General features: G+C 41.8%; 1 protein-coding gene across 3 annotated transcripts in view; it reads left to right on the forward strand.

Moving 5' to 3' along the window:
- Nucleotides 1–12,630, forward strand: part of LOC118365031 (striatin-like) — a 93,780-nt gene extending 81,150 nt beyond the window's left edge. For all 3 annotated transcript variants that reach the window (XM_035746927.2, XM_035746926.2, XM_052490651.1), the window contains 8 exons: nt 2,948–3,123; nt 3,574–3,621; nt 3,928–4,049; nt 4,371–4,538; nt 7,639–7,779; nt 8,416–8,517; nt 8,689–8,775; nt 9,055–12,630. In XM_035746927.2, the coding sequence (XP_035602820.1) occupies nt 2,948–3,123; nt 3,574–3,621; nt 3,928–4,049; nt 4,371–4,538; nt 7,639–7,779; nt 8,416–8,517; nt 8,689–8,775; nt 9,055–9,224 (1,014 nt within the window). In that variant the 3' untranslated portion in view covers nt 9,225–12,630. The remainder of the gene's footprint in view (nt 1–2,947; nt 3,124–3,573; nt 3,622–3,927; nt 4,050–4,370; nt 4,539–7,638; nt 7,780–8,415; nt 8,518–8,688; nt 8,776–9,054) is intronic.
- Nucleotides 12,631–13,095: the final 465 nt, after the last annotated feature.

Consider the following 13,095-nt stretch of genomic DNA (forward strand, 5'->3'; position numbering starts at 1 on the left):
ACACAAAAGTGATGTTTGAATGAATGCTTTACGAGCCTGCTGCTGCCTACCATCGCTCAGTCAGACTGCTCTATCATATCATAGACTTAATTATAACGTAACACACAGAAATACGAGCCTTTGGTCATTAATATGGTCGAATCCGGAAACTATCATATCGAAAACATTTATTATTTCACTGAAATACGGAGCCATTCGTTTTTTTAAAATCTAATGGGTGGCATCCCTAAGTCTAAATATTCTTGTTACATTGCACAATCTTCAATGTTATGTCATAATTCCGTAAAATTCTGGCAAATTAGTTCGCAATGAGCCAGGCTGCCCAAACTGTTTGCATATACCCTGACTCTGAGTAATTGTTTTTTTATCAGGTAAGTTTAATGCTAGCTAGCAACTTACCTTGGCTTCTACTGCATTCGCGTAACAGGCAGGCTCCTCGTGGAGTGCAAATGAGAGGCAGGTGGTTAGAGCGTTAATTGGTCGAACTCTAGTGTGGAGCCCCATGGACAACTCTTTCAGCACTTAGGTCCCTCGGGGCAGCAAACATCTACTGCTTTACATTGCCGTGTAGCAGAAGATCGATTAGCTAGATTTAGAAACTTTGAGCTTCCACACTGGAACACAAAGTAGAAAGCCATATACAGTGCATTCAGAAAGTATTCAGACACCTTGACTTTTTACACATTTTGTTACGTTTACAGCCTTTTTCTAATATGGATTAAATAACTTGTCCTCGTCAATCTACACAGTACCCCATAATGACAAAGCAAAAACAGGTTTTCAGACATTATTGCATCATGTGGTAGGGACTGGGAGACAATTCAGGATCAAGGGAAAGATGAACGGAGCAAAGTACAGAGAGATCCTTGATGAAAACCTGCTCCAGAGCGCTCAGGTTCACCTTCCAACAGAACAACGACCTTAAGCACACAGCCAAGACAATGCAGGAGTGGCTTCGAGACAAGTCTCAATGTCCTTGAGTGGCCCATCCAGCGCCCGGACTTAAACCCGATCAAACATCTCTCTGGAGAGACCTGAAAATAGCTGTGCAGCGATGCTCCCCATCCAACTTGACAGAGCTAAAGAGGATAAGAATGGGAGAAACCCCACAAATACAGGTGTGCCAAGCTTGTAGCGTCATACCCAAGAAGACTCAATGTTGTAATCGCTGTCGAAGGTGCTTCAAGTAAGGTTCATATTTGCTTCTCTTCACTGTGGGCAAAGGCACAGTTCCCAATGTAGTGGCACTTCTTCTGCTTCACCACATTGGCACATATGTCATACTGCTGGGGGTAGGTCTTGGCAAAAGGCAACGTCTTTTTATGTAAATGTAAAATTTTGTTTTTCTATTTTATACATTTGCTGAAATGTGCTTTTTCGTCATGGGCTATTGTGTGTAGATTGATGGAATTATATATATATATATTTAGAATAAGGTTGTAACGTAACAATATGTGGACAAGTCAAGAGGTCTGAATGCACTGTATTTATCTAAAGATCCAACCTATTTTTCAAAGCCTGAGCCAGTTATTGACAGATAAGACTTGTACGAAGTGTGCACTGTGAGAAAACTCTAGGTTTACTGTATTGTATGAACCCTAGGTGAGTGAGTAGGAGGAGAGTGAAGTTTATACTGATCTTGGTTCAGTTTATCATTTTCCCTGGTCATGATGAAGGTTAGGGTTGGGGGAAGAGAAACTGATCCTAGGGAACTTCACCATGGAGTGCTGGAATATGCGTAAAAATTGGGATCTAGCTGATTGGTAGTGTAGGTTTATGAGCAGAATAAATGTTCCTACTTTATTAACTCTGTGCTTATATACATAGGCTTTGAGCTAATGAGTGTTACTGCAAACAGAAGCCTTGAAGTCAATAATAATCCACAGAATTGAACCAAGCTTATGTAAGAGGCTGGTCCCCAGCTTTCAAAATGTCAATATTTATACAGGCTAGTCTGATTAGCATGTGCTTTGACTTTCACTTTTATTGACACACACACACAAACACGATGCATACACATTAACGCAAGAGTGCACACACAGAGGCACATGCGTGCACATACACACACTCCAGATCAATTGAATGCGAAATGAACTCTGCTGTTGTATTGCTGTAGAGAGCTAGCATGCAGAATGAGGTTGGGATTGAAGAGACTGTTATATTGCTCAGTTTGGACCCTGTGTGGGAGGACACCATAATGTTCTAATTATATTTCTAGGATGGACACTCATCTCAAAATAGGCTTGGATTTGTGTGCATTAGATAACATTAAAGTTTGTATGGTAACTTTCAGACTAAGATTATTGCAGCTCTAACAAGCAGGAAATGAAATGGATATGCAGTGACTATCTACTGTGGTCAAGCACAAGGGGCACTTTGCGTACATACAGTTGAAGTCGGAATTTACATACACTTAGGTTGAAGTCATTAAAACTCATTTTTCAACCACTCCACAAATGTCTTGTTAACAAACTAGTTTTGGCAAGTCTGTTAGGACATCTACTTTGTGCATGACACAAGTCATTTTTCCAACAATTGTTTACAGACAGATTATTTCACTTATAATTCACTGTATCACAATTGCAGTGGGTCAGACGTTTGCATACGCTAGGTTGACTGTGCCTTTAAACAGCTTGAAAATTCCCAAAAATGATGGCTTTAGAAGCTTCTGATAGGCTCATTTTTGACGTCAATTGGAGGTGTACCTGTGGATGTATTTCATATTCTTCTATATTGCTTGCTTGAAAAAGCTAAACAAAATAATCAAATAACAGCTATATGACAGAGTAGGTCTGGACTGTGATTTTGAGGCTTTCAAGCATCCAACAGATGGAGCGACAATCAAGAGGCAACCACATGGCTTGAGCAGAGGGAGGAGTTTGTCATATGGGGGACATCTGTCTGCAAATCTCCAACTGACATCAATACTCTTTGCCATTTTACTCAGGTGACCAGTAGTCAGGATGCGCTGCGGAAGACGTGGAACCCCAAGTTCACGCTGCGGAGCCACTTTGACTCCATCCGGGGCCTGGCCTTCCACCCCGTGGAGCCCGTCCTGGTCACTGCCTCCGAGGACCACACCCTCAAACTGTGGAACCTCCAGAAGACCGCCCCCGCCAAGAAGTAAGAGTTCACATAGGCCTACCCTGCTGTCAGTCAAACACCTGGATCATATTTACTAGACCCCAAACAATTAAAATGTTTGCCTTCATTTAACCAGGTAAGTAATTGAGAACACATTCTCTTTTACAATAACGACCTGACCAAGATGAGAGCGATACATAGTAATAAAGAAACTCTCTGTGTGCACTAATGAATATGACCCAGTCAAAGACCGTTATGCTTTTAAGCAGGTACTTAAGTAGTGAAATGTGGATAACTTGGTCACTTTCAATGGGGTAAGAGTCATGTGGAATTGTTAAGAGCACTACAGTAAAAAGGCAATCGATAGCTAATTTCTGCCTTTTTCTTATACATTTCTGATGGCTGTTATGGGACATTTGGTTTTAGTTTGTGTATGCTCGTTGGATATGTACGTCAAAGATCGTTATGTCACCTGTCTTGTCTTCCTAGGTGTGCTGCCCTAGATGTGGAACCCATCTATACTTTCAGGGCCCATCGGTGAGTAATCTTATCCACTATAACCCAACCTTTTTAATAACTGGACAGCTGGACTGATACTCTTGTATACATTAATAATTTGTTCTATCAAATGTATTCCATACAAACCATCAAATGTACATATTCACATACTTTGTATCTTTGCATAAGTAAAACACTACTAAAGTGCAATGACAAAAAAAAACAAGTGTTGAATTTTGTAGTAACAGGTATTGCCACTTTCTTCTGTAGGAGTGCGGTGTTGTGTTTTGTCTTCCCAAAACAAGTTGAAGTTAATAATGAGATGAGTTTTCCTGTCTTCTGTAGGGGTGCGGTGTTGTGTGTGACCATGAGCTCCACAGGAGAGCAGTGCTTCAGTGGGGGGGTGGATGGAACCATTCAGAGCTGGAACACCCCTAACCCCAATATTGACCCCTATGACTCATATGGTATTCCCCCAGTTGCCTTAGCTACACCCCTGATTATTAGTACATCTCTCTTCTTTCTCTTTTTTTCATATTCTCTTCATCTCTTCATTTCTTCACTGTTCTCATCACTTTACTCTTCCTCTCTCCACTTCTATTTTCCCTTTCACTGACATTCCTTTCATCCTCCTCTTTCACTCTTTTTTTCCTGTCTCCACATGATCTTTCGTTCTCTACCATTCCCTCTCCTTTTCCCCTCCCTCCTTTTAACTCTCCCCACCTCTTCCTCTTCATAACTCTCCTTCCTTCTCTCTCTTAACTCTCCCTCTCTCTTTCCTGCAATAGAGCCCTCGGTGCTGCGGGGTGCGCTGTTGGGTCACACTGACTCAGTGTGGGGTGTGGTCTACAGCTCGGCCCACCAGCGCCTGCTCTCCTGCTCCGGGGACGGCACTGTGCGCCTGTGGAACGCTGCCAACACCTCCCCCGCACTCGCCATCTTCAACGAGAAAGGAGGTGAGGTGCTGAACGCAGATCAGATCGACGACATGATCCCCCAATAGACTTACATTGGCTGTCCCACACAAACACTGCACTAAGATCCGTTCATAAAACAGATGCCTCACACATATTTTACTTAATGTTCCACAACGTCTGCTCTAGGATCAGCTTACAAAACACCAAATTTACCCTCTTACACGGACTGTCCCACATAACCACTGCTCTAGGATCAGCTCATAAAATATATTTGTCATTTCACGCTATACAATGACCTACAATCTGCCCCATAGTTACTCCAGGGTTTCCCAAACTAGGGGTCGCGACACCATGATGAAGATGGCACCGGAGGGGATGGCTGCCGTTTTATGGGCTCTTAACCAGCCGTGCTATTTAAAAAATATATATATTTCACATTGTTGGTAACTTATTTTGTACCCAATGTTGCTGCTACTGACTGGAAAGAGCTTCTGGACATCAGAACAGAATGATTACTCACCTTGAACTGGACAAATCATTTTTCTTGAATGAGTCGGACGAGAGGGATTTACTCCAGACACCCGACAAGGCCCTCATCCCCGTCATTCACAGGAGAAAGAGACGGAGATATCACAGAAGCAGATCGGGGTGCCTTGTAAGGATCCGGCGACGAGTAGCTAATCTGACTTTGCCATAAGTACTATTGGCCAGATAATAAAGAGGATGAACTACAAGCACGTATATCCTACCAACGGGACATTAAAAACTGTAATATCTTATGTTTCATCGAGTCGTGGCTGAACAACGAAATTAATAACATATAGCTGGCGGGTTATACAGTGTATCGGCAGGATAGAACAGCAGCCTCTGGTAAGACAAGGGGTGGCGGTCTATGTATATTTGTAAACAACAGCTGATGCATGATATCGCAAGGTTTTGCGAGCCTGAGGTAGAGTATCTCATGATAAGCTGTAGACCACACTATCTACCAAGAGAGTTTACACCTATATTCTTCGTAGCTGTCTATTTAGCACCACAAACCGATGCTGGCACTAAGACCGCACTCATTGAGCTGCATACGGCCATAAGCAAACAGGAAAATGCTCATTCAGAGGCGGCACTCCTAGTGGCCGGGGACTTTAATGCAGGGAAACTTAAATCCATTTTACCTAATTTCTATCAGCATGTTAAATGTACAACCAGAGGGGGAAAAACTCTAGACCACCTTTACTCCACACTAAGAGATGCGTACAAAGCTCTCCCTCGCCCTCCTATTGACACATATGACCATAATTCTATCCTTCTGATTCATGCTTACAAGCAAAAACTAAAGCAGGAAGCACCCGTGACCCGGTCTGTAAGAAAGTGGTCAGATGAAGCAGATGCTAAGCTACAGGACTGTTTTGCCAGCACAGACTGGAATATGTTCCGGGATTCTTCCGATGGCATTGAGGAGTACACCACATCAGTCACTGGCTTCATCAATCAGTGCATAGATGTCGTCGTCCCCACAGTGACTGTACGTACAAACCCCAACCAGAAGCCGTAGCTTACAGGCAACATTTGCAATGAGTTAAGTGGTAGAGCAGCGGGACTCTAACCCGGAAGTTTATAAGAACTCCCGCTATGCCCTCCTGACGAACCATCAAACAGGCAAAGCGTCAATGCAGGACTAAGATCGAATCATACTACACCGGCTCCGACACTTGTCGGATGTGGCAGGGTGTGCAAACTATTACAGACTACAAACGGAAGCACAGCCGCGAACTGCCCAATGACACGAGCCTACCAGACAAGCTAAATTACTTCTACTCTTGCTTCGAGGAAAGTAACATTGAAACATGCATGAGAGCATCAGCTGTTCTGGACGACTGTGTGATCACGCACACCGTAGCCGATGTAAGACCTTTAAACAGGTCAGCATTCACAAGGCCGCAGGTCCAGACGGATTTCCAGGACTCCGAGCATGCGCTGACCAACAGCAAATGTCTTCAATAACATTTTCAACCTCTCCCTGACTGAGTCTGTAAAACCAACATGTTACATGCAGACCACCATAGTCCCTGTGCCCAAGAACACTAAGGTAACCTGCCTAAATGACGACCGACCTGTAGCACTCACGTCTGTAGCCATGAAGTGCTTTGAAAGACTGCTCACATCAACACCATTATCCCTAGACTCTCTCCAATTTGCATACCGCCCCAACAGATCCACAGATGATGCAATCTCTATTGCCCTCCACTGCCCTTTCACACCTGGACAAAAGGAACATCTATGTGAGAATGCTATTCATTGACTACAGTTCAACACCATAATGCACTTAAAGTTCATCACTAAGCTAAAGGACCCTGGGACTATACACCCCCCTCTGCAACTAGATCCTGGACTTCCTGACGGGTTGCCCCCAGGTGGTAAGGGTAGGTAACAACACATCCTCCACGCTGATCCTCAACACCCCAGTGGTGCGTCTCAGTCCCCTCCTGTACTCCCTGTTCAGTCATGACTGCATGGCCAAGCACGACTCCAACACCATCATTTGCCGAAGACACAACAGTGGTAGGCCTAAATCACCGACAACGATGAGACAGCCTATAGGGAGGTCAGAGACCTTTCTACACAGAAGATCATACAACATTATTGCTTGATGGTCTTCTGAACTTCCCAATACCTTTCTGATGCATTTCAGTTACCATACTGTCTTCATATTGAAATACTGTCAAAAATAGTGTGACTGATTTGTAATTAGACTGTCATAGTCCCCATTTTTTTATGTAAGCATTGGACATTGATTGCATAACTCTTTTTACATGGTGGGGGTCGCAAAACATTTTTGATATCAATATGGGGTCGTGGGTCAATAAAGTTTGGGAACCTCCGAGTCAATTCAGAACACTACCTGCCCCAAAAAGAGGTCTGACCTAGGACAAACCAGGTCCCCACAGCCAAACCCTAACCTCTCCACCTCTACCTTTATGGGATTCAGAGGTAAAACTGATCAAGAATTAGCTCCATAAAGAGTTACTCAATGCAAAAGAAGGTCTGACCTAGGACCGTGGTCACCACAAGCAAATCCTGCCCCCTACAGCAGAACCACTGCTCTCGGATTAGCTCGTAACCTTTTCCACTCTGTCTGTTTCAGAACTGGGCGTCCCCACGTCAGTGGACCTGGTGTGCAGTGAGTCGGCCCACATGGTGACGTCGTTCAGCACGGGGGAGATCGGACTCTTCAACATGGAGACGCGGCAGCTGATCCTCAAGCTGGACCAGACTGGAGAGCCCGGTAAATTCCGCTGCCATTTATAATAATAATAATAATAATAATAATAATATAATATATGCCATTTAGCTGACGCTTTTATCCAAAGCGACTTACAGTCATGTGTGCATACATTCTACGTATGGGTGGTCCCGGGAATCGAACCCACTACCCTGGCGTTACAAGCACCATGCTCTACCAACTGAGCCACAGCAGGACCATTTCTACACAGTGACTATATGGATTTGTAACTCGAAAGAGAGTATTTAAGTGCAATATGCGCTCACTACCTATTTTCTTGCATTCTCCCTGTCAACTCCCTTTAACCCTCTTGTCACAACATAAATGTTTTATGTTTATGCATTAAAAGTCATACTCTTATTTTGTTGGTGTACTCGCTTCAGAAAGTTTCCTTAGCATATTTATTTGTTTTATTAGCAACAGGGCAGAGCAGCTGGTATATCAGCACAGTCTGCAATATAACCCTAGTACCCACCAATTATATTATAGCTCTGTGGATGTTCAACTCTCTACTTTTGAATCATTTTGTCTCGAGTTATAACTCCCATTTATCCTGTTGTTCTGACAAATGACTACATGTAAATGATAAGGGCTCATCGGCAATGTTCAGTTGAGTTTCCTGTCTTTTCACACACACAGAAGCCCCGTGCAAGATCAACAAGGTGCTGAGTCACCCCACTCTGCCCATCACCATCACGGCCCAGGAGGACCGACACATCCAGTTCTTCGACAACAACACAGGTGAGATAGACAGCGGCCAGTTTGAACCAACATTCCAGCTAGAATGAAAATGAAATGTACACATAGTAAGACAAACACATTTTGTCACAGTGTAAAGTGTACTTATAACAGTTGGTATGAATACAACATTGAGGACATTGATTTTGTACTCATTCTGGGTTCCTATTACAGGGAAATGTATTCACTCCATGGTAGCCCACCTGGACGCAGTCACCAGTTTAGCTGTGGATCCCAATGGCTTGTACCTGATGTCTGGCAGTAAGTATTTATCTGGAAACAGAGAAGTACTCGTGTTTTGTTGGTTAGCGTTTCATGTAATTACAGCAATATTGTTCCTTGCATAACTGGAGATACAAACTGACAGTGTGGCAAATATAATATCTGAGTACAGAAACGGAAGCCCCCTTGGATCTTTCTTGTGGAAACTTTCACTAAAAGGCAGTTGTATAATTGTAACATCTCTATCTTTCTGTCTCCCTCTCACTCTACCTCCCTATTTCTTTATATTTTTATTCTCGCCATCTTCCACGATGTTAGGCCACGACTGCTCCATCCGCCTGTGGAACATGGAGAGCAAGACGTGCATCCAGGAGTTCACAGCGCACCGCAAGAAGTCGGACGAGGCCATCCACGACGTGGCGTTCCACCCCACCAAGTGCTACATCGGCAGCGCCGGGGCCGACGCGCTTGCCAAGGTCTTTGTATGACTGCAAATCCCAATGGCTAACAGCTGCGTCCGGCTCGAAGGACCATAAAAAAGGGGATTAGGTGTGGTGTAACTGAAGGGAGAGATGGAAGTTTGAGCCCAACTCAAAGGCAGTGTGGAAGGAAATGTAGTGAGGTGAATGGGTAACTAGCCACTGGTGTCTGAGTCTCAACCAGTGGCAGTCTAGACTGAAGGTTAGACACCTGATGGTTTGAAGGCTGAAAGGGGTGAACGTTTTGAGAGAAGGCGGCTACTATCCTTCCACCGTATACTTCCTGTCCTACACACACACTCCCCAGCTAACCCGGGCGGGCCTGGGTGCTACAGCCAAACCAGGAGGAGACCAGTGGTCAAAGACCAAGTGGATATCCAGGAAATTCTCAAGACCTGTACTCTCATTTAGAAACATTGCATTTGTTTCCTAACTAACAGAAACACAAGACTCGTAATTCTGCACCCCCACCCCACCCCTAAAGACTGCCTGTGTCTTCAATGTCGTAATTTTCAAAGATTTCATGAAAATGTGCCTTTTTCGTCAGTCTTGCAAACAACGTTATTTTACAGTTTGTGTGCAACGTAGGAGATTTTACAGTTTGTGTGCAGTGTAGGAGTGGGCAGGGCGTTCAACAACAAGTTCTAATTTATTGTCCAACATAGCACTGGACATTGTCTATTCCATTTGATCCATAAAACTAAAGTTTGAAAATAATTATTTTCATCGGATGTACACAGCATATGTATGGCTAGTGGTCAATGTCACAGTACTGTTTCAATTATTGAACGATGGAGTTGGGATCCACAATGCCCTCCAATCCACAGTAGTGTGCAGAACTGGAGTCCCCCTAAAAAAGAAACATTGAAAAGAAGTTTAAAGTAACCTGAAAGTCAGTTTGAAGTTGAAGTAAAGGCCATGAGCCTGCATTTCCTTGATGTGTGATTTATTATAGCCTTTTGTATATGTCCATGTGGTTTTGTATGTAATCACAACAAATTGGAAATTACTCCATTATTTCATCTCACAAGTACAAATGTAGCTTTTTAAGTAGTGCCTATTGTCCACATACTTGTTTTGCATTATCTTGAAAAGCCAACCCCATGAAAATAATTGAATTGTTTAATGAAACTTTGCTAACAAAATTCCTACATATTAGCCCATATGAATCTGTCACCTACGTGAGAAGCCACCCTTGTATTCCAGCTTGCTTTGCTTCACTGTTGAATCAGTGTCCAGATCTAAATTGCCTGTACACAGCCAAAACACTGACTTAGCCAGGCCACCACCTTTCTTAAACTTTATTTAGTTTCCAATTAAATTGTAAATGCTTTTATGCTTCAGTTCTCCTAGGTACAAGGAGTGCCTATTTGGTGTTTGGATGTTCCATTCTTTACGTAAATAGGACAACAACATTGTAATATACTGTAGCAATATAAGTAGAAGCGTTAACTCTTAACAAGAACTGTCCTGTGACAATTTGCTAGCAGTAGATCAATTTCTCAAACTTTGTTTCACAATTTAACAGAATTGATTGATCAATGTTGTGGTTTGACCTAATTTGAATACATGCTGCTTTATCATGCATTTATAGTTGAACCAGACAAACTGCACTGAAAATGGTTTGCAGTGAAACAATTATTAATTTGATTGTTGTTTTTTTTTCATTTGAGCTGTGTATTTATATGCCTCTGTCATTTAAGCCAAAATAATCAACCAAGTATTGTCTTACAATGACAAGATGCTTCACAGAGAGCCTGCAGATGTGAAGTTTCCTGCAACTGCTAAATTGGCTCTTTCAGCTTATAATGCTAAGTTAGCTCTTTTGCTAATGCTAAGTTAATGCTAATGCCAAGTTAGCTATGACTGCTACGGTAGATTCTGCATAGATATCCTGCTTGCCACTGTGCTGAGTTAGCCCCTTGGCTCCCATTTTGACTGCAGAACTGAGGTCTCTTAGTACTCAACTGTGTTTAGGTGATATGACCAGCACTGGTCAAAAAGCAGGGTAAATGCTTTATGTAATAACTGTTTGAAAATAGAATTTTGTCTAATTATTTTGAGCAATTACTAGTTTTTTTTTATTTACTATACATGGTTGGTGAAAAAAAGGTAAATCCTTGTTAAATACAGGTAGATATTTTTTTAAAGAATATTTTCTGTTTTACTTGAACATTTAAAAGTTATTCCTTGGGGGATTTGTGTACTTTGTTGTTTTTGTAGTTCAATGGTTGGAGATTTGCCGGTCTTATCAAAAGTTATGCCTTTGGTTGTGAGCACTACAAAACAAGACAGATTTTGTCATTTATTCTCCAAGTTGTCTCATCTGCAGTTGAACAGTGAGAGATTAGGATTTCGCTATCTACCAAACGCTTTGGTCTAAAATAAGGACTGTTGAATGACGAGGATGGATCAAAAATCCGTGGGGAATTTGGTGTGCTCGCGTTGTACAAAGATCTTTTTTTATTTACTTTGGTGTCAGGTAATTTTAGACAATGTAAGGGAGAGAACAAAAACGTGTACAGTTTTAAAGTATAAAAAAAAATATTTATTAACACAGTATATTGAGTGGCTAAACATGGTGATGTGAAATGGAGTCAGTATGTATGGTGCCCTTGTCGTGGTAAACGTACAGTAGTCTCATCACAACACTGAGTAGTTGAACAAAAGAGGAATTGGTATAGGGCCCCCTGCTGCTCACAATGTGGAAGAACCATATTTCAGCAGGTTGGCTCTCATTTCATGTCTTTTAATGGGTATGTCCATGACAGAATAATGAGGGCTGACCATAGGCTAGTGTTTTTGGTCGTAGAGAACAACTTTAAATACTAGTCTTCTCCAAATCAGTTTGATTGAGCTGTCATTTGAGACTGTTAGTGTGTCTATAATGACTGCATACTGTCGTCAATTGGAATAATGATAATAACCAAGCAAACAGTGGTCCTCCAGAACCAGGAGTCGGACAAGAACTAGGATTTGAACAAAGAATTATCGTGTTGTTATAGGCAGTGTTAAAGCAGAATGCTCTAGTCTAAATAGTGACTCATATATGCGTCAAATTCACTTGTCCATTCTGAGCAGCAGGGGGTGTTGCTTACGAGCAATACAAAGTGAATGAGAAGAGATCACACGAAACCAAGAACCTATTAATAACCAATGGGAAAATAAACTAGTCCTGGGCGAAACCAAGTTTGCCAATTGTAAATCAAAAGTAATTCCCCTTTTAACCTCCAGTTGTATAGAGAATTCTTTTAAGATGTGAATTTGATAAATATGTTAATTGGACTGTACATACAGTACATATAATTATTGTCATTATAGTTTATTCTTTTTTCATGATGTATTGTATTTTTTTCTCAGATGGGAGATTGACAGATTTATCAATAACAACAATAAAGGAATATGTTGTATATCATACTGGTAATGTAGTATTTGTTTCCCACCTTTAGAATAATGCATTTCATTGGTTCAACATTATCCATTCAAGTGTATACCTACCTATAGGAAAATATATTTGTATTTGATTCATATTTTAAGTACCCCATATTACATATTAATTGCAATGTTTATAGCTTGCAAAAGTCCTAACAATATTTTTTTAAACATACAGTATTTTATAAATAAATCTAAATACATAAAATGGTATAATAAGTATCATTTGTTGACAATGTAGTACTTTTTTAAAAATGTTACCTTCATTTAACTAGGCAAGTCAGTTAAGAACAAATTCTTATTTTCAATGACTGCTTAGGAACAGTGGGTTAACTGCCTGTTCAGGGGCAGAACGACAGATTTGTACCTTGTCAGCTCGGGGATTTGAACTTGCAACCTTCCGGTTACTAGTCCAATGCTCTAACCGCTAGGCTACCCTGCCGCCCCA

The sequence above is a fragment of the Oncorhynchus keta genome, chromosome 32 (genome assembly GCF_023373465.1).
Source record: "Oncorhynchus keta strain PuntledgeMale-10-30-2019 chromosome 32, Oket_V2, whole genome shotgun sequence".
In the NCBI taxonomy this organism is placed as follows: Eukaryota; Metazoa; Chordata; class Actinopteri; order Salmoniformes; family Salmonidae; genus Oncorhynchus; species Oncorhynchus keta.